The 27,456-nt window shown below is 50.0% G+C and overlaps 2 protein-coding genes across 29 annotated transcripts in view; one reads left to right on the top strand and one right to left on the bottom strand.

The window, feature by feature from the left end:
• The window catches only part of GPR68 (G protein-coupled receptor 68), a 30,981-nt gene extending 18,626 nt beyond the window's left edge, over positions 1 to 12,355 (top strand). For 5 of the 12 annotated variants that reach the window (XM_063652005.1, XM_054449255.2, XM_054449252.2 and 2 more), the window contains one exon: positions 9,708 to 12,355. In XM_063652005.1, coding sequence (XP_063508075.1) covers positions 9,807 to 10,934 — 1,128 coding nt within the window. In that variant the 5' untranslated portion in view covers positions 9,708 to 9,806 and the 3' untranslated portion in view covers positions 10,935 to 12,355. Of the gene's footprint in view, positions 1 to 321; positions 771 to 1,522; positions 1,958 to 6,173; positions 6,276 to 9,707 lie in introns of those variants that run through there. The other 7 variants (XM_054449246.2, XM_054449244.2, XM_054449247.2 and 4 more) reach the window with 7 other exon arrangements.
• Positions 12,356 to 19,887: 7,532 nt separating this feature from the next.
• DGLUCY (D-glutamate cyclase) overlaps positions 19,888 to 27,456 on the bottom strand; it is a 163,848-nt gene continuing 156,279 nt past the window's right edge. For all 17 annotated transcript variants that reach the window (XM_054447539.2, XM_054447543.2, XM_054447541.2 and 14 more), the window contains one exon: positions 19,888 to 20,552. In XM_054447539.2, coding sequence (XP_054303514.2) covers positions 20,403 to 20,552 — 150 coding nt within the window. In that variant the 3' untranslated portion in view covers positions 19,888 to 20,402. The remainder of the gene's footprint in view (positions 20,553 to 27,456) is intronic.

Below are 27,456 nucleotides of genomic sequence, written 5' to 3'. Positions count from 1 at the left end.
AGTGACCCAGATGTTGGCAGCTTCCCCCGCCTTTGCCTGGATCTTGGTATCCTGTAGGTGCTGAAAGGTGGCTAGAATTAGCCCACCCCCTCCTCCTTTATCGCCCCACCACAGTCCTGAGGGCACCCGCCCCTAGCTCAGGCTTTCACATTCCCGGCGAGGCTGCTCACTGACTCTGGGTTGCATGGAGAGCAGAGGAGGATGCGTGGAGAGAGCCATTCCGCCGCCCTCAGCCTCTGGCTGGCGAGTGGTTCCTCGGCAACCGCCCAGCCTGACACCAGATTGGAGTTCACATGATTCTGCCTCAGCTTGGGAATGGGCAGCCTCCAGCTGGGGATTTTCTAGCCGGAGCTGGGAGGTTCAGGCTGCGGGAAGTCGCTGGAGGGAGAGCTGGGATCGTGGCTGCAAGGGTGCCCAGGCTCCTGCAGAGCCTCTGCAGGAAGCCCAGCTGTTTGAGGTTTGAGGGGAGAGCCTAGCGGAGGCAGGCAGAGTCAGAGAGGACTCGTTTCAGACTCCCCTCTCAGAGGACTCCCTCCGTCCTGATTTCAGCAGCTGCCTGCTCCTCACCTGGCTGCAGAGACCACACTGCCTTCTTGGGGCCCTGAGGCTCTAGGAGAAACTGGAAAGCACAGGTGGGGGTCCATCCAGCTGTTTCCAAACTGCGGGTTGTGACCCATTCATGGGTCAGTAAATCAACTTTGTAGCTCATGACCTGCATTTAAAAGATTGAAATAGAATAGAAATGATCAGAGTGCGTGGCAAGAAGTAGGGTAAGTATTGCTTTGGGGAAGTTTGTTGCTTTGTACAGGTGAGTGTGTGTGTGTGTGTGTGCATGTGTGTCTGTGTCTGTGTGTTCTGGGTCGTGATGTCAGGTGTATTTCTTGCTATTGCTTGTGATCCAAAAAGCTCAAAGGCAGCAAGTTGGTGCCTAGACACGTGGGTTCTGGATTCAGATCCACCCCAACTGACCGTGTGAGTTTGAGCCTCCCTGCGTTAGCCTCTCTGGGCTTCAGGTTCTGAGAAATGGCTCAGCAATGCCAGCCCACCTGACTTGCAGGGACTTTGTGAGCCCAGATGGGACTGACCTTTGAAACAGTGACAAGGGTTCTAGAAGTGAGATGCTATGGTCCACGTTGTTGCTGGAGTGAGGCGATCTGGGGGGAAAATGGGGACTAAGGAAAAATGCATCCTGATTTTTCCCCTCTCCTCAGAGGGAAAAATTAACACTTTCAGAAAATGAAACAGCCTTGCTTAAAGCATGCAGAGGTTTGGCCGGCTGAAGGAAAAGGAAGCTGGGCCCTGGGGAAACTCCCCAGCTCTTGTGGGTTTGGGGTTCCGTGAGCAGCCCTGGCACCATGAGTAACTGTCTGTGTGCGTGCCAATGTGTGCCGCACAAAAGCGGGGCGAGTTAGATCACTATTTATGTGCCAGCTGGAATCCAGCATTGAGGCACCTCCGCCTTCTGACTTGGGACATGCAAGAGACTCCTAGCTTAGTCAGAGAGGCCTTTCCTTCCTGTTGGGAGCTTAATTTCTCTTGGTCGTTAAAGTCCTCAGAGACTTCTATGCTGATTTGCATTTGCTAAAGGTTTGCTTTCAGGCATTGAGTCACTCTATAGTTTTTCTCAATTTCTTAGCTGGGTAATAAAGTGTTATTTTGATTCTTTTCTCTAATGCCTTCCCAAACTACGGACTGGCCACGTGGCTGGTTTTCCTCAGTGGGCGTTGAAAACATGGTTGACCTGCTAAAGCATAGTCCGGGTGAAGGGGGCCAGCCCAGGACCAAGCCTGGTGGCCATTGCTGCAGCATCTGTGAGGATTGGAGGTTGGCCGAGCTGGGGGCTTGAGGGTGGTGGTTCCGGGATGATCATGATAGTCAGCACAGCATGAAGGAAAGTGTGGACCAGTCAGAGTTCCAGACCTGGCCTGCCGCATCTCAACTGCGGAGACTTCAGCAGGTTGGTTCATCTCTCTGAGCCTCAGTTTCTTTATCTGTAAAGTAGGAGCTGATGAGAGTGGTGTTGAAAGAGAGAACAGACATTCAGAAACTTGCCTGGCAAGTGCAGGGCCCTCGACAGATGTGGCTTAGTTCTTCTCTACATCTACATTTTTCCGTTTACAGAATATTTTTGCATCCACTGTGTTCTTTGATTTTTGAGGAGCAAGGTTCCTGTGGAGATGAGGTAGAAGACAAGTCAGAGTTTCCATCTGGGGGTGCCTGTCCTCAGGGAACAGTAGAAGGGAAGGCACGGGTGAAAAATCAGGACCCTCAGACCAGCTCAGGCAGGCTAAGCAGAGAGAGGACCACAGTGATTCCTCCTCCTCACTTTCCTGTTTCTATTAATGATATCCTCACTCTCCCAGCACCCAGCCTCAACCCCCCACCATTTACCTATCCACTCACTCACCTACTCACCTACTTACCTACCCACCCACCCATAATCAATCTGCCACCCATTCCCTCATCCATCTATCCATCTTCCCCTCACCCGTGCATCCATTTACACATTTACCCATCCACTTATCCATCCACCCACCCATCTATCCACTCACCTCTCCAGCTGCCCATATATCCATCTGTCCAGCCATCCAGTCATCCATCTATCTGGCTACCCCTATCCCTCCATTTACTCATTCACCCTCCCACCTCTCCACCATCCATCCAACAAATAATTTTGTGGAGGCTATAAGGACCAGGCACCAAGAAAAATCTCCGATTTGCCCCGGTTGTTCCCCACCTCCCTTATAATTACTTGCCAGTTCTACAGCTTCACACTGTTTCCTCTCTCGCCCTGCCTACCTCTTATTTAGATCCAGTCACACCAACCTACTTTCAGTTCCGCAGAGCTGCCTCTTCTCTTCCTCTTGCATTTCGTCTGTTTCCACACATTTTCCACAGGTAGAAACTCTCCTCTGCTTGGGCAGCACTTCCTCTTTCTCCTGATCTTACTGTAACTGCCGATGCTCAGGAAGGCCTTTCCTGACAGGGTGAGGTCCCCACCCATGAACCCTCACAAAATCCTGCACTCTCTTTGTGAGCTTGTTTCACTTATCTTCTCTCCTCCCCTTTAAGACTAAAAGCCACTTGTTACTAGGGGCCAGTGTCTAGTGTTGTGCCTTCCGTATAATAGACACTTGGTGAGTATTTGTTGTATGAATGAATACTTGGGTGGATGGATGGATGAATGGATGATAGATATGTGAATGGATGGATGAACAGATGGATGGATGGGTGGATGATTGGAGAACCATGGAAGCGTTTGCAGCAGGGTGTGACTGGGTTAGATTTCTGTTTAGAGGATGGCTTTGAGGATAGTAAGATGGAGACAGGAAGCAGCCCAAGAGGAGGCTGTTGCACTGACTCTGGGAAGGAGCTTTTGACCAAGCCCATCTAGGGTGCTGGCAAGAGAGCTGAAGAGGAGGAGATGGACATAGGAAATACTTAGAGTTGAAAATGGTAGAACTTGGAAATTAACTGGATGCTGTGGATGAAGATGTGGGTGAAAGCTGAAGGCCAGCCATTGACATGAGTGATTGGGCAGGTGAGGAGGCCCCTTCCAAGAACAGACCAGTAGAGAAAATGATGGACCCAGCATGGGCCTCACTGAGCGTGTCCTGTGAGTGGCAGGAAGCCAGTTATGCCTTCATCCTGGGAAAGACCTGGGAGTCATCAGAGTGTAGATGGGGTTGAAACCACGGAGAAGCAGCCATCCCACAGGGAGTGCACAGGGAATAAAAAGGGCAAACCAGTGTTTAATGTGTGTGGGAGAGAGGCACACTGCACCCACCATACACTGCCTTGCATGCTAGTGATTTGTGCATGGGACATTCCTGTCTTTCGAGCTTGGAGGTTCCTTGAGACTGGGAGCCATTTCTTGCATTTTGTTTTGAGATGGGGGATCTCACTCTGTCACCCAGGCTGGAGTACAGTGGCACGAACATGGCTCACTGCGGCCTCGACCTCCTGGGCTCAAGCAATCCTCCCACTTCAGCCTTCTGATTAGCTGGGACTATAGGTGTGCACCACCATGCCTGGCTAATTTTTAAATTTTATGTAGAGACAGAGTCTTGCTGTGTTGCCCAGGCTGGTCTTGAATGTTGTGGGAAGTCAGGGACCCTGAATGGAGGGACTGGCTGAAGCCATGGCAGAAGAAGATAAATTGTGAAGATTTCATGGACATTTATTAGTTCCCCAAATTAATACTTTTATAATTTCTTATGCCTGTCTTTACTGCAATCTCAACATAAATTGTGAAGATTTCATGGACATTTATCACTTCCCTCATCAATACTCTTATGATTTCCTATGCCTGTCTTTAATCTCTTAATCCCATCATCTTCGTAAGCTGAGGATGCATGTTGCTTCAGGACCCTGTGATGATTGTGTTAACTGCACAAATTGTTCGTAAAGCATGTGTGTTTAAACAATATGAAATCTGGGCAGCTTGAAAGAACAGGATAACAGCAATGTTCAGGGAACAAGGGAGATAACCATTAGGTCTGGCTGCCTGAGAGCTGGGCAGAACAGAGCCATATTTCTCTTCTTTCAAAAGCATATAGGAGAAATATCGCTGAATTCTTTTTCTCAGCAAGGAACAGCCCTAAGAAAGAGAATGCATTCCCAGGGGTAGGTGTCTAAAATGGCTGCTCTGGGAATGTCTGTCTTATACGGTTGCAGATAAGAGATGAAATAAGCCCCAGTCTCCTGTAGCGCTCCCAAGCTGATTAGGATGAGGAAATTCCCGCCTAATAAATTTTGATCAGACTGGTTGTCTGCTCTCAAACTCTGTCTCCTGATAAGATGTTATCAATGACAATGTGTGCCCAGTGGGACATGAAACTTCATTAGCATTTTTAATTTCGCCTTGGTCCTGTGATCTCACCCTGCCTCCATTTGCCTTGTGATATTTCATTACCTTGTGAAGCATGTGACCCACACCCTATTTGTACACTCCCTCCCCTTTGAAAATCACTAATAAAAACTTGCTGGTTTTGCGGCTTGAGGGGCATCATGGAACCTGCCGACATGTGATGTCTCCCCTGGACACCCAGCTTTAAAATTTCTCTCTTTTGTACTCTTTCCCTTTATTTCTCAGACCGGCTGACACTTAGGGAAATAGAACCTACATGAAAGTACGTTAAATTATCAGGGGTGATTCCCCCGATACTTGAACCCCTGGGCTCTCACCTCAGCTAGTGCTGAGATTACGGGCATGAGCCATCACACCTGGCCCATTTCTTGTTGACCTCTAGGTCCTCCATGTCTAGCTTGGTGCTATGAACATCGGAGATGCTCTACACACACTTGTGCAGTGACAGCCAGGGTACTGGATAGTTCAAGCTGCTTTATCTGTCTGACCTCGGTTTTCTCATCTCTAGAATGGACACATCTCTAAATGGCTGTTTTTAAAATTGGACAAGAGAACAGAAGTGAAAAGCTCTGTAAACTGTATTTTGCAAATAAAAGGTGTAAGTGCTCAGGTTTAATCGCCTTTTCTTGGGGCCTTGAATCAGCTGGGAGACATCCCAAGGGCTGCGACCTGGTTGTGCCCACAAGGTCCTGCTGGATCACATTCCCCTGCCAGCTTCCTCTGTTTCCCTGCCTTGGGAGCTCTTGTAGGGCATGCACTCAGGAGCTGAACCCTGGACCTTCCAGACTCTCCTAGCACCTTGCTACTCAAAGTGTGGTCCATGGGCTGGCAGCATCCGCATCACCTGGCAACTTGTTTGAAATGTAAAATTCCTGAGCCCCAGCCCAGACTCACTGAGTCTGAAACTCTGGAGGTGAGGCTTAGCGATCTGTCATAGCAAATTCCCCAGGGGATTCTAAAGTACCTAAGTTCAAGTACTGCAGCATTAGAATATCAAAACCCTCTTTTCTCTCCAAAATGAATGTAGGACATGTTTTCATCTAAACGGAGTAAATGTTTCTTCTTTGTTCTTTAGGCTTGAATGTTTCTGACTTTGGTTGCCAGAATTAGCTTATTGTTGGCCTAGGGAAGAGGAAGCACCACCCTACATGTATATACACCCACCACTCGTAAACCATAGCCTGATGATGCTCAGTGAATTTCCAAGACGACTGGTTGTGTTTTCATGGGGACTTCATTTGCCATTTGGGGGGAGCCTGGGGGCCTGTGCTTTTATGAATGGATTTTATCTTCCTGTGGGCAGATTTTATGTGGACTGTGGAGAACCTGAAGTAAATTCGGAAACAGGAACGGCCCTGGATAGGGGACCATTCGGGGACACGAGCTGCTGTGGATTTCCTCATATGTAAGCCTGGCAAAGCATTTGGCCCCACAGGTGTGAGCTTGCAATTCAGGGACAGGAGGGCTGGCAAGAGGAGGATGACTAGGGCTGAATTCTGATTCACTGGGCTGTGGGCAGAGTTTTGGGATCACGGACTTCAGCTGTTCCTTCTCCCCTTTTTCTCACCACCAAAACATACAAATGAAAACAAACAAACAAACAAACCCCAAACCCACTGTTGTGTATTGCCGGTGGAAATGTAAGATGGTGCAGCCAGTATGGAAAACGGTAGGGCGGTTCCTCAAAAAATTAAAAATAGAACTAACATATGATCCAGCAGTTCCAATTCTGAGTATATACCCAAAAGAACTGCAAGTGGGAACTTGAACAGATCTTTGTACACTCATGTTCATAGCAGCTTTATTCACAATAGCCAAATGGTAAAAACAATCCCAATGTCCATCAATGCATGGATAAACCAAATGTGGGCTGTGCATACCATGGACTATTATTCAGCCTTAAAAAGGCAGGAAATTCTGACATGTGCTACAAGATGGATGAATCTTGAAGACATTATACTAAGTTAAATAAGCCAGACACAAAAGGACAAATACTGTCTGATTCCATTTATATGAGGTCCCTAGAACAGTCAAGTTCACAGAGACAGAAATGGTGGTTGCTAGGGGCTGGGAAGTTATTATTTAATGGGTACAGAGTTTTAATTTTGCAAGATGAAAAGAGTTCTGGAGATGGAGGGTGGTGATGGTTGCACAACAGTGTCGATATACTTAATGCCACTTGAAAGTGGCTAAAATGGGCCGGGTGCGGTGGCGCACGCCTCTAATCCCAGCACCTTGGGAGGCTGAGGTGAGTGGATCACCTGAGGTGGGGAGTTCGAGGCCAACCTGACCAACATGGAGAAACCCCATCTCTACTAAAAATACCAAATTAGCCGGGCATGGTGGCGCATGCCTGTAATCCCAACTACTCAGGAGGCTGAGGCAGGAGAATCGCTTGAACTTGGGAGGCGGAGGTTGCGGTGAGCCGAGATTGCGCCATTGCACTCTAGCCTGGGTAACAAGAGTGAAACTCCATCTAAAAAAAAAAAAAAAAAAAGTGGCTAAAATGGTAAATGTTATTTTATGTGTGTTTTACCACAATGAAAACAAGAAGCAACTCCCTCCCACCACCATCACTGGAATTCTAGGCCAGTGCCCTGAAGAGGATGGAAGAGGTGAGTCAGCGACTGGGAGTCCCTGTTTTCTGGGAACTGAGAGGTGGGGGAGCTGAGTCTCAGGCAGAGACTGTACGTGGCAGGGATGTGGAGCAAGGAGACCTGGATTCTAGCAGCAAAGCTTCCTTCCTCAGGCTGGCTTCAGGCAAGTCACTTGCCCTTTAGAACCACAGTTTCCTCACCTGGAAGATGGGAAGTGTCATTCACCTATTCATCCAAGAAGTTTTTTTTTGTTTTTGAGACGGACTCTTGCTCTGTTACCCAGGCTGGGGTACAGTGGCATGATCTCAGCTCACTGCAACCTCTGCCTCCCAGGTTCAAGTGATTTTCATGCCTCAGCCTCCTGAGTAGCTGGGACTACAGGTACCCGCCATCACACCTGGCTACTTTTTGAATTTTTAGTAGAGACGGGGTTTCATCATGTTGGCCAGGCTGGTCTCGAACTCCTGACCTCAGGTGATCCACCTGCCTTTTCCTCCCAAAGTGCTGGGATTACAGGTGTGAGCCACTGCGCCCAACCAAAACATTGTATTCTATCTTGCTCAAACTTATTCATATATCTGGAATCTTCTTTGTTAAATTCTCAATAAGAACTTCTTTTTTTTGAGATGGAGTCTCACTCTGTCGCCCAGGCAGTGGTGCAATCTCGGCTTACCGCAAGCTCTGCCTCCCAGGTTCAAGGGATTCTCGTGCCTTAGCCTCCCGAGTAGCTGAGATTACAGGAGCCCGCCAGCATGCCTGGCTAATTTTCAGTAGAGACAGAGTTTTGCCACACTGGCCAGGCTGGTCTCAAACTCCTGACCTTAAGTGATCTGCCCACCTCAGCCTCCCAAAATGCTGGGATTATGGGTGTGAGCCACTGCACCCAGCCAATAAATAGGAACTTCTCACGAATTCCAGTAAGATTATAATCTCCTACTACTCCTCTTTGCTTCTGGAAAAACAATGCCCTGTGTTTGCATACCCATCATTTGATGTGGCCCTGATACTGACCCCCAAGGGCAGGTGTTTTTATCTCCATTTGTCAGGTGAGGAAACCTAGGCTGAGGCAAGGTAAGTGACTTGCAGTCTGTACGTGGCTGGCCCTGGCCTGGCGCTCATGTCCTGGGGCCTTGGTCCAGAGCTTTCCCGGAGCTCCATGGAGGAGAGGAGAGGTAGCTCTTGCTGGATGAATACCCAACAGTCCAGGCTGTGCTTGCGGGAAACTGGGTTTTTGTTTCTTGCCAGAACGTGGTAAAATGTGGACAAGGTTGGGCCTCTTCTGATGCTATCTGGAGAGGTCCCCATGAGGGGCAGTGGCTTCAGTGTAAATGGACCTAAGTAGTACATTCCTATGAGCAAGTAGGACAAATGTGAACGCTGCCTATTGCTGTGGATGAAGGTGGCCGGTGCTATCGTGTGTGAGTTAGAACTGATCTTTGCCCCAAGTCTCCCTGGGAGAGCAGGCTCAGGGTGGGCACATGCTCATAAGAACCTCTAGCCTTACTTGCTACACCAAGGGAGCAGGAAAATATATAAAGGATGGGGAATACATAGGCAAAGCCAGGGAATGGGGAGGGGAGACGTAAGCTACCCTGCAGCATCTTGGTATGTGACCCATTCGGATATATTCTTTTTTTTTTTTTTTTTCTATTGAGACAGAGTCTCCCCCTGTCACTCAGGCTGGAGTAGAGTGGCACAATCTTGGGTCACTGCAACCTCCGCCTCCCAGGTTCAAGCGAATCTCCTGCCTCAGCCTCCCGAGTAGCTGGGATTACAGATGCATGCCAACATGCCCAGCTAATTTTTGTATTTTTAGTAGAGACAGGGTTTTGCCATGTTGGCCAGGCCGGTCTCGAACTCCTGACCTCAAGTGATCTGCCCACCTTGGCCTCCCAAAGTGTTGGGAATACAGGTGTGAGCCACCTTGCCTGGGGCTCCCATTCAGATCTATTCTTCTTATTTATTTATTTATTTGTTAATTACAGAGACAACGGCTTGCCATGTTGCCCAGGCTGGTCTTGAACTCTTGAGCTTGAGCGATCTCCACCTCCCAAAGTGCTGGGCTTACAGGTGTAAGCCATCATGGCCAGCCGTTCAGATATTCTAGTTGAATTGGAGTTGGTGGGCTAGTACACCTTCTAAATTAAATGAGTAAAGGATTTAGAACGGTTCCTGACACACAGTAGGTGCCACATACACGTTAGCTACTATTATAAGCCTTTCCTGCCTCTGACTTTCAGGGTCTTGCCCACCACCAGCGATGCCCAGCCCTTGGTAGAGCTTGAACCACCTTCTATAAACAGGATGGCGGTGGAGAGACAGGCCCAGTCCCTGAACCCATGAGGAGTGTGGCCCCTTCAGGCCCAAAGATGGGGAACATCACTGCAGACAACTCCTCGATGAGCTGTACCATCGACCATACCATCCACCAGACGCTAGCCCCGGTGGTCTATGTTACGGTGCTGGTGGTGGGCTTCCCGGCCAACTGCCTGTCCCTCTACTTCGGCTACCTGCAGATCAAGGCCCGGAACGAGCTGGGCGTGTACCTGTGCAACCTGACGGTGGCCGACCTCTTCTACATCTGCTCGCTGCCCTTCTGGCTGCAGTACGTGCTGCAGCACGACAACTGGTCTCACGGCGACCTGTCCTGCCAGGTGTGCGGCATCCTCCTCTACGAGAACATCTACATCAGCGTGGGCTTCCTCTGCTGCATCTCCGTGGACCGCTACCTGGCTGTGGCCCATCCCTTCCGCTTCCACCAGTTCCGAACCCTGAAGGCGGCCGTCGGCGTCAGCGTGGTCATCTGGGCCAAGGAGCTGCTGACCAGCATCTACTTCCTGATGCACGAGGAGGTCATCGAGGACGAGAACCAGCACCGCGTGTGCTTTGAGCACTACCCCATCCAGGCATGGCAGCGTGCCATCAACTACTACCGCTTCCTGGTGGGCTTCCTCTTCCCCATCTGCCTGCTGCTGGCGTCCTACCAGGGCATCCTGCGCGCCGTGCGCCGGAGCCACGGCACCCAGAAGAGCCGCAAGGACCAGATCCAGCGGCTGGTGCTCAGCACCGTGGTCATCTTCCTGGCCTGCTTCCTGCCCTACCACGTGCTGCTGCTGGTGCGCAGCGTCTGGGAGGCCAGCTGCGACTTCGCCAAGGGCGTTTTCAACGCCTACCACTTCTCCCTCTTGCTCACCAGCTTCAACTGCGTCGCCGACCCCGTGCTCTACTGCTTCGTCAGCGAGACCACCCACCGGGACCTGGCCCGCCTCCGCGGGGCCTGCCTGGCCTTCCTCACCTGCTCCAGGACCGGCCGGGCCCGGGAGGCCTACCCGCTGGGTGCCCCCGAGGCCTCCGGGAAAAGCGGGGCCCAGGGCGAGGAGCCCGAGCTGTTGACCAAGCTCCACCCGGCCTTCCAGACCCCTAACTCGCCAGGGTCGGGCGGGTCCCCCACGGGCAGGTTGGCCTAGCCTGGGACCCCCGCGGGTGGGGCCATGTGAGGCCTGAACCTTCAGTCCATGGGCCTCAGGGCCGGCCGCCTCCTGCTTCCCCCAGCACCGGTGCCGCTTTCTGCGGAGGCAGCGAGGCCCCTGTGACTCTGGAAGCCTGCTCTGGCTTGCTGAGCCCGCTGGGACCGCCGAGGGTGGGAATAAGCCCCCGTTGGCTCATGGTGTCCTCTGCCGTGGCTGCGATGTGGCCAGGCTGGGGCTGCTGGTGGGGGGAAGACAGTGAACTGTGCTCCCTGGCCTGCTTCCTGCAGAGTTTGTGCATGGGGAGTGGGAGGACATGGAGGGTGGGAGGCTGGGTGTTCACCTGCCAGGGCCTTCCAATGCCACCGTTGTCACAGACAATGCCTGTCCAAATGTCCCGGTGGGATCAGCACTGGAGCCCACCCACAACAGGGTGGGAAGGGAAGACTGGAGGGGGAAGGCAGGCAGGAGGGGGAAGGCAGGCAGGAGGGGGAAGGAAGGGAAGAGAGGAAAGGAAAGAAAGAGGGGGAAGGAAAGGAGGAGGAGAGAAGGAAGGTAGAGGGTGTTGGGTTTGGGGAATTGAGGAAGTTATAGGCAGAGGAGGACCCTAGCTCCAGCCATAAGAACTGGGAGAGCCACCTGCTGCTCCAGAAGACCTGCCCACCTCCACAGAAATGCTAGCCCTTCAGACCTTCTGGTCAGTGGACTGGGACCAGCTCTGACTAGGGATGCCCTCCAAGGCCTGGGACTCGAGTTCTTCAGAACCAAGAGGCTACCTGGGCTTCCTCCAAGAAGGGACCAGGGGCTAGGAGCAGAAGTTGGCATCAGTAAACATTTCTGGAATCTACCAAAGGGAGGCCCAGGCAGAACCCCTTCCTCAGTCTCCCCCTCTTCCCCCCAGCCTCGAAGAGGTTGATCCTTTGTGCTGTGTCTCTTAGCCCTTTCACTGGGGATGCCTAGATGCAACAGCTCAGGCTCGTGGTGCCCCAGGGAAGGGTGCTCACAGCGGTCCCAGGGCTACACTTGGCTTTCACTGCACAGCCCCTGCTCAGATCCTTATGGAGGGTGTCCGATGACTTGGGGAGGTTCTCTTCCCCTTCCTAGAGGAGGAAGTGACCAAGTTTGAAGGTGGCAGAAATGACCACACAGCCAAGAAGAGCCCATGCAACTCAGTCCAGGATCTTACTGGGTCAATGACATTGGTGGAAGCCTCCATGCCTCCTCATTCCACAGCACTTCCTCCTATGTTGACCTTAAACACCAGCTTCCCACTGATACAGACTGGGATGAGCTGAGGGCAGTCTCATTTACTATCAAGAGTTGTATTTTTCTATTGTCCTCTCTTTTTGCCAAGTCTACGTGTGTTGACTGTGCAGTGGATTTATGTAGCCAACTTCAGTCTGCAAATAAAAGTAACTGGACACCTTGGGAGTATGCTGCAGTCCTTATGGGGTAGGGAGTCTTCAACACCAGGGGGGTCTAGAGGGCCCTTGAAGAACCAAAGGAGTCAGGAAAAGGCAGAGGTTGACCTTCTCAGGGCAAACTCAAGCAGAGCGATTAGGGGATTTGCACTTGATTACCCAGCAAATGGTCAAGAAGGACACAGCCCTCGAGTGAAGTAGAGCCTTCTCTCTCTCCACTTGAGATTCATAAAGTACCACCCAGTTCTTCAGTGTGGTGTTGCAAATTCGCTCTGTGGTTTAACTTGGCCAACTCCCTTTTGAGGACAGAGCCCAGTCATGTGGTTTGGAGAATATCACCCACTCTGTCCTTGGCCACATGACCCCTTGTACCTGCTGGGTAGCTGCTCCCCACAGTGAGGGAGGGCTCCATCAGACCACCTCCTCCTCACTAGAGAAGAAGGGCCTGTTGCATTCATCTCTGTGGGGCTGTCCTCAGTGACGGGGCTTTGTTTGGAGAGGCCCACATTTGCTGACCTGCCTCTTTAGGCTGGAGCATCTTCTCAACGGTGGCATATGCCATGTTTATCACTGAGGATTAACTGCATCATATTAAAATGTAAATTTGATCTTGGTCACTTAATCCCTCTCTAGGTCAGGCTCCTAGAGTCCTGGAGTGTTCCAGAAGAGTAGATCCTTCTTCTAAACAGATTAAGTAAGGACAATATTGGGGATTATGACTCCTTTCTCTCCTGAGAGGATGGGTGGAAGAAAAAGTCCATCTGGTTTGGAAGGTGACAGAAGCCATTAGGATTTATTTCTTATTCACCAGAGTTGTTTAGTCAGATGAGGGCTCATCTTCCTGTTTACACACAGGGCTCATCTTCCTGTTACACACACTGGTCTGTGGGTTGGCCAGACAAGAGTGGGAGAAATTTTCAGCACGAAATACATCCCTATCTGCTGCTTTCCTCTGGCTGGTCCAACCAAAAGAGAGCCAAACTTTGACCCTCTTGGCTCATTGCTTTTCTGAAAAAGCCACTTCTTGTAGCTGGTGATCCTGAAGCCTCCATCCCTGGAATTCATCTGGCAAGACAGTGGTCTCTGATGATACTATGATTTGAATGTCCCCTCCAAAACTCATGCTGAAATTTCATTGCCATTGTAACTATGCAAAGAGGTGGGACCTTTAAGAGGTATTAGGTCATGGGTTAATGCCGTTATGGTGGGAGAGAGTTTGTTACTGGGGGAGTTCAGCCCCCTTTTTTTCTCTCTTCAGAGCTCGCTTGCCTTTCTGCTTTCTGCCAGGAGATGACCCCTGTCAGATGCTGGCACCATTCTCTTGGACTTCCCAGTCTCTAGAACCATAAGCCAAAGAAATGTCTGTTCTTTATAAATAACCTAGTCCGTGGTATTCTGTTTTAGCCATAGAAAATGGGCTAAGACAGATGGCATTAATCCTGAGGTTATAATGGTGCCCAGTACTCCTCTGGGGAAATGGGATTTCAATCCCATTTGCTTTAATTCAACAACTTTCAGAAGAATACTGCTAAATTACACGTTAGATATTAGTGCTGGCATATACCAGAGAGGTCATAATATTCAGTTCCCTCTCCATGAAGTCTCCCCTCTGCATTCCCCAAAAATGACAGTCCAGTCTGTCTACAAACACCACCAATGACAACTCACCACTACCCAAGATGAGTAATTTCAGGGTTGGGCAGAAAACTTCATGCAAAGTCCAACCAGAGGCTGCTTTCTGGCAAGTCTTTCCCAAAGTGATGGCAGTGATTCAGGATCCTCCCATCACCAGAGTCCATCATCTTGGGGTCTCCCTTTTCACCCACACAGGTAAGGGGATGCAGAAAAAAGAGAATCTCACAGGGGTTTTTGGCCAAGTGTGGAAATGGCAAATATCCCTGCTACTTACATTCCATTGGTCAGATCCCAGTCATGTGGCCTCAACCTAACTGCAAGGGAGGCTGGGAAAGGTAGTTTTCCTATGGATGCAGGAAAAAGAGGCAGAATTGGTGAGCATCTGGCCAGTCTCTGACAGGCAGCTCTTCAAGCCACCTCAACTTAACAGGTTTTTTGTTTTGTTTTGAGACAGAGCCTTGCTCTGTCACCCAGGCTGGAGTGCAGTGGCACAGTCTTGGCTCATTGCAACCTCTGCTTCTCAAGTTCAACCAATTCTCCTGCCTCAGCCTCCCAAGTAGCTGGGATTACAGGTGTGTGCCACCACAGCCAGCTAATTTTTGTATTTTTAGTAGAGAAGAGGGTTTCGCCATGTTGGCCAGGCTGGTCTCAAACTCCTGGCCTCAAGTGATCCACCTGCCTTGGCCTCCCCAGGATTAAAGGCATAAGCCACCACATCCAGCCCTAAACTTAAGAGGTTTTAAGCACCCACCCCTCTGTACCTTCATCTAAACAAAATCCACTTCTTCAAATGTGACGCCTGGAATGTGAAGTGAGACCAAGTCTGTCTGACCTGCCCCATGGAGAACAGGCCCATTTTCCTCTCTGCTTCTTTACTTCTGGTGAGAAATCTTATTGCTGACACACATTGAGTTTATGTGAATTGCTGGTAAGCCACATCCTCTCCACCTTGCCTAGAGGCAGTGGTTTTTTGAATCTAAGAGTTAGACCTCATTGTGCAGCCAGTGCAAGCCACATGGAGTGGGCAGGATGTAGCAGAATGCAGTGGGCTGGACCAAGTTGGGGCCGGTGGTCAGCAAAACCCGTGCAATGAGGCGCAAGGAACAACCTCAGAGGAATGCCTTTCCCTGCTGAGTGATGGAGGGGCCAGAGGACCTCCAGGGGACTAAGGAGTCCTGACCTGCTTAGCTGGCTCACTTGTCTTTGATCCACCTCCTGCAGGGTCTGTGTGGCTCATTCTTCCCTCAAGGTGCCAAGGTCTCCAGCCTGCCCTTGTTATCCATGGAGCATCCTATGCACTGTTCACCGGGATTACCTCCCCTCAATGTTCTTGGAAATGCCCAGCGATGCTCCTATGTCCCACAAATCCATTCTGGTCGGCACCAGGCCCATATCTCGCCTTAAATCACCCCATCACTCCCTGCATGTCATCCCCTATCCCCCTGTAACCAGCTTCTCCAGGCTGCAGCCACACTCACCATGGCCACCCCACGGATACAGGTGCTTCCTCAAAGCACAGTCAAGGCTAGGACAAAAGAGCAAAGCTGAGCAAAACTTTACGAAAGGTCTGAGCAGAAATCCTACAGTGGAATGGACAAGCATCAAAACTGGATCCTGGAATGCAGAGTTCCTGTGGTCCTTGGGCTGGGCCCTGCTAAGGGGTCTTCTCCCTTACATCAGAGCCCCTGATGTGGGACCACAGGCCTGCCTCTCCCTGTAGCGGGGTCAGGGGTTTGGATGTGTCACTGAGTCTAGGACCCTTATTCTCAGCTTTCTCTGGGCTCAACCTGGTGTCAGCCTCTTTCCCAAACAACTGAAATCCTCTCCCCATGAATTTCTGCCCACAGTGAAGACAACCCATTACATGGTTATGCCTCGGACTCCTCCATGCCAGAAGAGAATCCTGCTGTTACTACTGCAAAACCAAAGGCCCATTTGTGTCTTCCCCCAAAACATGAGTCAGAAGCGTGCTGGCAGCTTTACCATAGTGAGGGCTTCTCTCTTCTAGCCATCAAGATTGCAGAAACATTGGGGTACACTCTCAATCAGAGGCCCTCACTACATGGAACTCTGCAGTCCCAAATCAGGGACAAAAATCCTAATTGGAGGACATGTGGCCAGGGAGGCTGCAGAGCTGAGATGGCTTCACTGAGCCGTGAGATGCTGCAGATCCCCATTTGGCTGAGTTCTCACGATGTCGGAGGTGTCAGCCCTGCTGCCGCACCAGCACTGAGCACAGCCCCTGCCGGTGGGAACTCCCCTAGAATGACAAAGGGAGACCTGGAGAGCCCCAGCCCCAGCAACTTCCGCCCAGGGCTGCATCATGCCCCTGCATAGGGAGAAATGAAGTCAGTCCCAGAACCACTGTGCTACATCCTCACGCTTAACTGCTGTGTGTACAATGTGGGGTTCATTTCTACGCTCTGTGTTCTATTCTCACAACTGTTGCTCCTTAAAGAATGAAACTAGACCTGTTTAAGGAAATGAATGAAAATTAAGCAGGTTCAACAAACATTTGGGGCCACGGCTGCGAAGCTGGATTCCCCTGATCCCAGTGAGTCAGCCATCACTCAGCAGTGCAACCAGCACAGGATATTGTAAGAGTGTAATGGGACACAGTCAGTGACTCAGTTTCTAATGTTCAGCACTGTGCAGTGGGAGCTTGTGAAAGAGATAAGGGCAAGTGATTGGAGTTGTTCAGGAGGACTCTGAGCCGCCTGAGCACTGGACGGGCCTGACCCACCCACAGGGTGAGGCTGCCCTCCTATGCAAGAGGTTAAAGGGTCCGGGCTCAGGGGGTGCAGGGGAGCAGACACAGAGGAGGTGGAATAGTGTTAGGGGTGAGGTGAGGGGCAGCAATGGTGATAAATGTTAGGCTCTTCAAAGGACCTTTTGCCTTAGTAAACAAAATGCTGTTCTTTTGCCTTAGTAAACAAAATGCTGTTCTTTTGCCTTAGTAAACAAAATGCTGTTCTTTTGCCTTAGTAAACAAAATGCTGTTTGGAAAAAAAAGCATTTCAAAGGTATAAATATTTTGGTGGTGGTAGGAGTAAATCTTCTGTAAAACCCAAGAACTTTGTAAATATATATTCCACATTTGTACATTTTACCATTTTCTTTTTTTCCTTTTTTGAGACAAGGTCTTGCTCTGTCACCCACGCTGGAGTGCAGTGGTGTGATCACAGCTCACTGCAGCCTCGAACTCCCGGGCTCCAGTGATCCTCCCACCTTAGCCCCATGAGTAGCAGCTGGGACTACTGGCGCATACCACCATGCCTGGCAAATTTTAAAAACTTTTTTTGTAGAGATGGGATTTCACTATGTTGTCCAAGCTGGTCTCAAACCTCTGGGCTCAAGGGATCCTCCCGCTTTGGCCTCCCAAGTGTTGAGATCACAGGTGTGAGCCACCATGCACGGCTGCTTGACTATGCCCTAATTATAATAGTACCCCCTCATCCTCACGGAATATGTTCCAAGATCCCCAGTGGATAGTACTGAACTCGACTGCTGTCAGTTGGAACATGTTTCTGGCCACGTCTTCCACCCACACATATAATGTCTTTTCCATCTTAACTAATCACTTACCACACATTGTGGCCAGAATTTTTGCAGCTTGAGGTTTGACAACAAAACTAGCACATATTTCTTTTTCCTTCTCAATTCTTTTTTTTCTTTTTTGTTTTGAGACAGAGACTCGCTCTGTCACCCAGGCTGGAGTGCAGTGGTGCAATCTCGGCTTACTGCAACCTCCATCTCCCAGTTTCAAGCGATTCTCCCACCTCAGTCTCCTGAGTAGCTGGATTATAGACGCCCACCACCATGCCCAGCTAATTTTTTCTATTTTTGGTAGAGACGGGGTTTTGCCATGTTGTCCAGGCCAGTCTTAAACTCCTGAGCTCAAGTGATCTGCCCACCTCGGCCTCCCGAAGTGCTGGGATTACAGGCGTGAGCCACCGCTCCCAGCCCTTTTTTTTTTTAGACAGTCTCGCTCTGTCACCCAGGCTGGAGTGCAGTAGCACGATCTTGGCTTAGTGCAACCTCCACTTCCAGGTTTCAAGTGATTCTCCCGCCTCAGTGTCCCGAGTAGCTGGGATTATAGACGCCCACCACCACATCCGGCTAATTTTTTCTATTTTTGGTAGAGATGGGGTTTTACCATGTTGCCCAGGCCAGTCTTAAAACTCCTGAGCTCAAGTGATCTGCCCTCCTCGGCCTCCCAAAGTGCTGGGAATACTTATAGGCATGAGCCACCATGCCCAGACTCCTTCTCAATTTCATGGATAGAAAATTCATTCTTACCATAGATCTTAGTAGCCTCAATATATGAACTTGTTCTTTATTAAGTCAAGAACTTTCACCTTTTTGGGTAAATATATATACAGTATGCTTACCTAGTCCTCCATGCCCATGCAGCAATATGGAGAGAAAGGGAATTCCTAACTTCCGAGGGAACACCTATCAAACATCAGGAAGCCATTAGGAGATTATTATTGGCTGTACAGAAACCTAAAGAGGTGGCAGTCTTACACTGCCGGGGTCACCAGAAAGGAAAGGAAAGGGAAATAGAAAGGAACCACCAAGTGGATATTGAAGCCAAAAGAGCCACAAGGCAAGACCCTCCATTAGAAATGCTTATAGAAGGACCCCTAGTATAGGGTAATCCCCTCCGGGAAACCAAGCCCCAGTACTCAGAAGAAGAAATGGAATGGGGAACCTCACGAGGACATAGTTTCCTCCCATCAGGATGGCTAGCCACCGAAGAAGGAAAAATACTTATGCCTGCAGCTAACCAATGGAAATTACTTAAAACCTTTCACTATATCTTTCTCTTAGGCATTAATAGCACCCATCAGATGGCCAAATTATTATTTACTAGACCAGGCCTTTTCAAAACTACCAAGCAGATAGTCAAGGCCTGTGAAGTGTGCCAAAGAAATAATCCCCTGCACTGCAGGCCACACATTTCAATCCCTTTATCTTTAACCTCCTTGTTAAGTTTGTCGCTTCCAGAATCCAAGCTGTAAAACTACAAATGGTTCTTCAAATGGAGCCCCAGATGCAGTCCATGACTAAGATCTACCATGGACCCCTGGACCGGCCTGTTAGCCCATGCTCCTTTGTTGATGACATTGAAGGCACCCCTCCCGAGGAAATCTCAACTGCACAACCCCTACTGTGCCCCAATTCAGCAGGAAGCAGTTAGAGTGGTCGTCAGCCAACCTCCCCAACAGCACTTGGGTTTTCCTGCTGAGAGGGGGGACTGAGAGACAGGACTAGCTGGATTTCCTAGGCTGACTAAGAATCCCTAAGCCTAGCTGGGAAGGTGACCATGTCCACCTTTAAACACGGGGCTTGCAACTTAGCTCACACCCGACCAATCAGAGAGCTCACTAAAATGCTAATTAGGCAAAAACAGGAGGTAAAGAAACAGCTAATCATCTATCGACTGAGAGCACAGCGGGAGGGACAATGATTGGGATATAAACCCAGGCATTTGAGCCAGCAATGGCTACCCTCTTTGGGTCCCCCTCCTTTGTATGGAAGCTCTGTTTTCACTCTATTTCACTCTATTAAATCTTGCAAATGCAAAAACAAACAACAACAAAAAAAACCTTTCACCTTTTCACTTAAAGGAAGCCCTTTATGGCCTCTCTTTGGCATATCCAAATTGCCAGCATCCCTGCTCCTGCACTTTAAGGACATTACTAAGTCAAATAAGAGGGACTTAAATATAAGCACTGCAATACCATGACAGTCGATCTGATCACCTGCTGAGTGACTAGCAGACGGGTGGTGTAGACAGCACAGGTACCCTGGACAAAGGGAGGATTCACGTCCTAGGTAGGATGGAGCAGGATGGTGTGAGATTTCATCATGATATTCCGAAGAGTACACAATTTAAAACTTAGGAGTTGTTTATTTCCGAAATTTTTCACTTAGTATTTTCGGTCTGCAGTTGGCCATGAGTAACTGAGACCATGAGTAACATAAACCACGGATGAGGAAGGATGATTGGAGTCTGGAGTATCCTACATGGCCTGGGAATGTTTGTTCTCATGCTCTGCCTGGCAGTTAATTGCTAACAAGTGTCTCCATAAGTAACTGTCGAGAAGATTCTCACAGGAGACCGTGGGTGGCCTGAAGAAGCCAGCGTGAAGGAGGGTTGAAATCAATGCCTTTAGAGTCTTAGGAATAAAAGTTAAAAAGCCCCAGAGAAATGTTGTCCTTTGTCCACGGCACCTGCACTAACCCCTCCCAGAAAGTGGGCATACAGTTTCCCAGGCCAGGTGAGTGTTCGTTGCTCACCAAAGACCAGTGTTTACTAGCAGGATTGTCTCCACAAACAGCTGCATTCTTCCCGGATGCAGACCTGCCCATTGGTAGGGACTCTGCTCACACGGAACATGGATGGTTACACCTGCGCCATGGTGACGTCCACCAGCTTCTGAATCATCTCGGCGTGGGTGTTGTGGAAGGGCAATCCATCTACCTCCATGCCCACGATGCCCGAGACACCACTCCGGACTTTGTGCTGCACCAAGATGCCCAGCATTTTTTCTTCCTGGAAAAAAAAAAGGGGCAGAAATAGAAGGAGTGGAGGGGGAGGAAAAAGAAATTTATTTTATACACATTTATAAGTGAGAAGGATCCTTTGCCTTGACATACTTGCTTTTTAAAAAAGTAAAATTTTGGTTTAAAATACTAATACCATTGGAAAAGTCATGAAAAATAACTGTCCTCCATCACAGCTCATTGGTCCCCAAATCTACTCCCCAGACACAATCACGGGAATAGTTTGGGCTGCTTCTTTTGGTAGTTACTGTTATGTAACTAAATAATATGCTTTAATGGAAACATAGTTTCTTAGTTTGATTGTCCGTTTTTAGAGATGGAGTCTTGCTATGTTGCCCAGACTGGTATCAAACTCCTGGCCTCAAGTGATTCTTCTGTCTCAACCTCCTGACTAGCTGGGACTATAGGTGCACATCACTGTGCCCGGCCAGCCTGCATTTCCTTAACAAACACTGAAGATTCACTCCTCCTGCAGGTGCAGTGCAGGCTACTTCCTGCCAATCAGTTCCTCCCAGCCGTGGATTGATTATCTGCCAATAGTCTTTGTGCCAAAGGCCCCATTTCTCCTGAGACCTCTGTTAGCCTAATGTGGGGCATGTGCCAAATCCTGCTGCTGTTGCCTTCTAGAAATGACCAGGGTGACTGTGGGAGTGGGAGCATCTAGGTGTAGCAGAGCCACAGAGAATACAAGCCCCAATCCTGAAGCTGCAGCCCAGGGCCTAGCAGGCAGAGTGGTTTGGGGATCAGACAGATCTGACTTGAGACTTTCCTGGCAGGAATTTTAACTGTTCTGTGCCTCAGTGTGCTTATCTGTAAAATGGGGAGGGTGATGATAAAAGTACTCATCACGCCTCCTTTAGAGGGTTGTTCTGAGGATTAAGTACAAGCAAAGCACTTAGCAGGGTCCTTGGCACACAACAGGTGTTCACAAAATGAGGTTGATTTTATTGGCAGGGCTAGGTCTTCTGGCCTTTAGCCTAGAGCTTTCTCCCTTTGCTCTCCTGCTGGTTAAAAAAAAAAAAAAAAAAAAAAGTGGTTTGATCCTCCTCCATCCCCCTTCCTTCCAAAAATAAAATCCCAAAGAACCACTTGCCTAAGCCACTAATGTGTCTGTCCCTAGTGAACAGCTCAGGTTCCCCTAAGGACAGTGAGTCTTAAGTGAAGGCATAAAGCAACTCAAACACATCCTTCCCTCTTCTTCTTCTTCCTCCTCCTCCTCTTCCTTCTCCCTGTCTTCTTCCTCCTCCACAAAGGCAGGAGGTGAGAGGAGGGGACCTAAGGAATCTAGAATAGGACATTAGGGCAGCTATAAGAAGGCTTTCTCCCTGCTCAGGCATTTGCTTATTCATCCCACCATTGATCAAAGGTTTACTGAACACCTGCTGTGTATGTGTCAGGCCCTGAACCAGGGATACAGTGGTGAATGTGATATGGTTCCTGCCCCCACGGGGTTCACAGTCTAGATGAGTAATCAGGTAGTCATAGTACAGGATGTCATAGCACAGAGCAGGGGCACCCAACCCAGCTTACTGGCATGGCTCAGGGAACATTTACTGGAGGAGGGGTGTTATGGACTCAATATGTACTCTCAAATTTTGTATGTTGAACCTAATCCTCAATTGTTGGAATTTGAAAGTGGGGTCTTTGGGAGGTAATAAGATTGAGATGAGGTCATGAGAGTGAGGCCTCATGATGTGATAACTGCTCTTATAAAAAAAAGAGAAACCAGAGCTCTCGCTCTCTCTACCATATGCGGACTCAGCAAGAAGGCGGCCATCTGTAAGCCAGGAAGAGAGTCCCCACCAGTGAATCAAAACTACTGGCACCTTGATGTTGGACTTCCCAACCTCTAGAACTGTGATAACTAAATTTCTGTTGTTCAAGCCACCTAGTCTATAGTGTTTTTTTTGTTTGTTTTTGTTTTTAAATAGCAGCTTGAGCTACAACAAGGGGCAACTAGGATCAGAGGTGATGAAAGAATAAAAATGAGCCAGCTGAGAGCCCTGGAGGGTCACTCACTGATAACTTTTTCTAAATAATAGAGAAAGCATTGGCAAATGTCAACTGCAAACTGTCTCTTCACAGCTGGCCTGAGAACCTGCATTTCTGTTCTGCCCTGGGGGCCAAGAAGGATGTTCCTCTGCAGGAGGGAGGCCCTAAATCATTTTCACTTTCACATGTGTCCTTTGTCCAACAGCTCCTTCTCAGGAGCTACGCACCCAGAATGGCATTTCCCGCCCTTTGTTTGGGCTTCTTCCTCTCGCTTCTCTTCTCCACTGGTCATATCCTCTCTTTATGGGGGAATGTTTCTGGGACTCCTGGGGCCATTTCCTCATAGCACACTGTTTCCCTCACCATTCTCATCCTTCTGGGCCCCAGGAAGGGCTGTGGGGTCCTCAGGGTGCATGCAATCAGCCAACAGGTTTGGAGCTGACTGGCACCCAGCCTCCAAGAGACACAGGGACCAGCTGGACCAACAGCTACTCCCTGCAAATTTCCAAGAATCACGGAATGACCATGCCATCTTCTAAGAGGCAGAGGTGGTAACAGTGGCAGAGAATTACCAGGGAGCAGCTGGAGGGCAGGGCGCCTGAAGGCCACTGCACCAGTCCAGGCTGAGACAACAGGGCAGGAGAGGAGGAATGGAGGACCCAAGTGAGGTAGAGTAGACAGGGCTTGGATGGGGACAGAGGCCCCAGGATGGCTGAGTGTGTGGATGCTGAGTGTGTAGAGGCTGAGTGTATGGGTGCTTGCTATTAAGTCACACTGGGAGCATGGTAGGCGGATATTTATGGGAGGTCATGATGCCGCTCAAAGTAGGGTGCCTTCTGGGAAGTTAGAACTGTTTTGTGTCTTAATCTTGGTGGTGGATGCAAGGGTGTATACTTATGTAAAAATTCATCCAACTGTACACTTAAGGTGTACATACTTTATTGTATGTTAATTATACTTTAACAAAAATAAGTTATAAAGAATAGTAGGGTGAATGAAAGTGCTGAAAGAGAATGGGAGCCCAGAATGAGGCCCAAGGCTGTTCCTGCCTCTCTGCATCACCCATCCACCAAAGCATTCATCCTTCCATCTGCTCACCCATCTATCCATCCATCCATGCATGCATCCATCTATTATCCATCCATCCCTCCATCCCTCCATCCACCCACCTACCCAACCATCTATCCATCCATCATCCATCCATCCATGCATCCATCCATCTATTATCCATGCATCCCTCCATCCACCCATACATCCACCATCCATCCATCCATGTATCCATCCATCTATTATCCATTCATCCATCCATCCATCCATCCATCCATCCATGCATCCATCATCTCTCCATCCAACATTTCCTGAGTGCCTTCCCTGGGCCAGGCTTGGAAGTAGGGACAAATAAGTCATCATTTGTTCCTCCAAGAGCTCTCACTCTTTGGCCCCTCACTCCCTACCTACCAATGGGCATGTAAATAATAGGGTCCTCTTCTGTTTCCCCAACGCACATGGTTGCTATGCTCTGTGCTGATGGAATATTGCACATCCATGCTCACCATGGGTGCTCAGTACCTGCCCTGGAGCAGAGATGGAGCAGAGAGGGGTTGGGAGGCTGGCCAGAGCCCTCAGGCAGCTCCCTCCAGCCTCCACTTCAAGGCAGTGATGCAAAACAGGCCCAGCTGCTGTGTTCCTCTTCCCCAAGTACTGGGTTGAGGTGGGGGAAGTCCAGGAAACCTTTCCTGGTGTTTGTTTATACCACGAGCCCCACGTCTCCTTAGCCTCTTTCCTGCCCAGGCATCAGCTTCCTGGCATTGGCTCGCCCCTCCCAGGGAGTGCCTCTTCTTTGTGATCTCTTGTAAAGGGCTGGCATGAAATGGGCCGGGATGTGAGGGAAGGCACTCCCTTGGCCCTGGGCTCTGGCACAGGCAATGACGAGGCAGGCGGGAACGTGGTGCTGAGGCTTCCCGTGGAGCAAGATGGGGCTGGTATAATCACGGTCTTATCTTGCAATAGGCAGGGGAGAGCTGGCTGCCTGGACCGGGATGGGGAGTGTGGCAGCGGAAGAAATGGCTACATCTGCCTCCCGGCCACACAGGGAAAGACAGACAGTCCCACATGACACCACATGGCATCTGGAGGCCCCAGCTCTGTCTTGGCCTTCACCTCCTTCTGCGCTGGCTGTGGGAGCTCTCCTTGGCATAGGCCACCTGCTGCCATCATCAAGCCTGGCTCAGGGACACGCTGACACCTGCCCTAGCCTGACTGAAAGTAAAGAAAGGACCTTGTCATGATAAGAAGGATGATGATGATGATGATAATGATGGCTGGCATTTATTGGACACTTGCTATTAATCCATGCCAGACACTATGCCAGGTGCTTTACACAAAGGGACTCATTTCATCTTCCAATCACCCAAAAAGTAGATCTGTTATGACCCTACTCGAGGAAACTGAGGAATGCTGAGGTTGGAGACTGCTCAAGGCTGAAGTGGGTGGAGCCAGGACTTGAACAAGGCAGCCGGCCAGGGCCTGTGACCTTCCTAACCACCCACTTCACTCACCCAAGGCAGGCTGGACGTTTTTACAAAGGACTTGGTCCTAGGAAACAGAGAAGTCCACAAACTACAGAAGTACAGAGAAGAGAGTGGCCCTAACCCAGACCAGCATCCAGGCAGAGTCGGCCTGGCTGGCTACTGTCTGAGGCCTCCATCGGGCTGAGGGGAAGATGGCCCCATGAGGGGGCTTCCCGAGGCTTCATCCTTGGAGGCCTTCAGTCCCTCCCAGGGACCCACCCCCTGCCCAGAGCTCTGTCACCCTGCCAAACTGCAGCACCTTGGCCCCCAAGCTGAGAAAGACCAAGTTCTCCAGCTCCTTAGCTCCAAGCCCTCCTCATCAGACCTTGCAGGTACCCCTGTAAAGTGTCATCAATTGGCTCTTGGCCCTTGATGACGTCTGAGGAATGCTTACCCTCAAGTACAACCCAAGGGCCTCTCCCTCACTTGAAGGTGCCCCTGGGCCAAGGGCCAGAGTGGGCAGGGTGTGCCCGGGTGGTGGTGTCCACCTTACCTGGCCTCCTTGGCATAGTGCCCACTTCTACCACACTCACAGTGAGATCCTTAAGAACCCCTGTCCCCAAATGCAATTCACTGAGCAGAGCTGTGGGACATTTCTCTGCCCCAACCAATCAAGCTTTGCCACTAGCTCAGGCCACAGCTCTGCCCAGCATCTCTGGATGACTCAAGGACCCCCACATAGTGACCCGCAGAACTCTAGTGTGTCGATTCTAGCTATTTCCCCTGCACACTGCACGGTTTCATGTCCCTGTACCTTTGCTTATGTGGGTTCTGCTGCCTAGAAGGCCTTTTCCACCCTTCCTTACCTGGCTACTTATATCCTACTCACTCCTCAAGACAGCTCAGTGCCACCTCCTCCAGGCAGCCTTTGCTGAACTCGCTGAGCTAAGTACTGCTTTCTCTGCTCCCACAGAAGCATTTTTTAATTTTTTTTTTTTTTTTGAGACAGAGTCTCACTCTGTCACCCAGGCTGGAGTGCAGTGGCATGATCTCGGCTCACTGCAACCTCCACCTCCCGAGTTCAAGTGATTCTCATGTCTCAGCCTCTCGAATAGCTGGGACTACAGGCGCCCGCCACCACGCCTGGCTAATTTTTGTATTTTCAGTAGAGATGGCATTTCACCATATTGGCCAGGCTGGTCTCAAACTCCTGGCCTCAAGTGATCTGCCTGCCTCAGCCTCCCAAAGTTCTGGGAATACAGGTGAGAGCCACCACGCCTGGCCTCCCACCAAAGCTTACTGTGCACATTCCATCTTGGCTCCTGAAATTGTGTAGCTTCCCCAGTGGACCCTGAGTCCCCCACCCAGGCAGACTCCTCATTGTCCCCTAGAGCAAGCCTGGGCCTGGCCCAGGGGAGGGGCTCAACAAACATGGGTTTGTACTTTTGCTTTGAAAAAAATCCCCATTTTAGGCCAGGTGCGGTGGCTCACACCTATATTCCTAGCACTTTGGGAGGCTGAGGCAGGTGGATCACTTGAAGTCAGGAGTTCAAGACCAGCCTGGCCAACATGGTGAAACCCTGTCACCACCAAAAATACAAAAATTAGCCGGGTGTGGTGGTGTGCGCCTGTAATCCCAGCTACTTGGGAGGCTGAAGCAGGAGAATCGCTCAAACCTGGGAGGTGGAGGTTGCAGTGAGCCGAGATTGCGCCTCTGCACTCCAGCCTGGGCGACAGAGCGAGACTCCATCTCAAAAAACAAAACAAAACAAAAAAATCCCCATTTTATGTTCTTTATAAGGGTGGTCCATTATTGATTTATGAAGGACTGGGTAGAAATGCAGAAGGAAAAGTTTCCATCTGTGTGTTGGGCTGTGTGGATTTGTTTGGCTGGGTTCGTTCTTTTGTGTCTACGTGAATCAGGAATCATGTGTGAAGCAGCCCTTGCGTGTTTTTTTCCAGTTCAGATCCAGGAAGTATAAAGAAAGCACAAAAGGCCCTCTGGGCCCCTCTAGGGCAGACCATTTCCCTCTGAAAATGGTCACCACAGCTGCCTGAGCTCTCCCTCCCCCATCTCCCTTCCCTGGCACTACCAGGAACTGGGACACTTGTGAGTGGTATTGGGAAAAGCCCAGAGAACGGAGTCACAGAGACCTAGACTCAGATCCCAGCGCTGCCTCTCAGCTGGGTGATCTCAGGCAAGCCACTGGCTTCTCAGAGCCCCAGCTCCCTCGTCTGTAAAACGGGAATGACACCACCAATCCAGGCAGGTGCTGGAGAGAAACACAGGCCAGGGGTAGGAAGGAGAAAGACACCGAGAAACAGAGAGGGAGAAACAGACAGAAGGAAAAAGGGAAGAGACAGGGTGCAAGACAACAGAAAAGAAAGATG

Source organism: Pongo pygmaeus, chromosome 15 (assembly GCF_028885625.2).
Source record: "Pongo pygmaeus isolate AG05252 chromosome 15, NHGRI_mPonPyg2-v2.0_pri, whole genome shotgun sequence".
Classification (NCBI taxonomy): domain Eukaryota; kingdom Metazoa; phylum Chordata; class Mammalia; order Primates; family Hominidae; genus Pongo; species Pongo pygmaeus.
The sequence above is the reverse complement of the archived record's forward strand: the minus strand, read 5'-3'. Positions and strand labels throughout refer to the sequence as shown.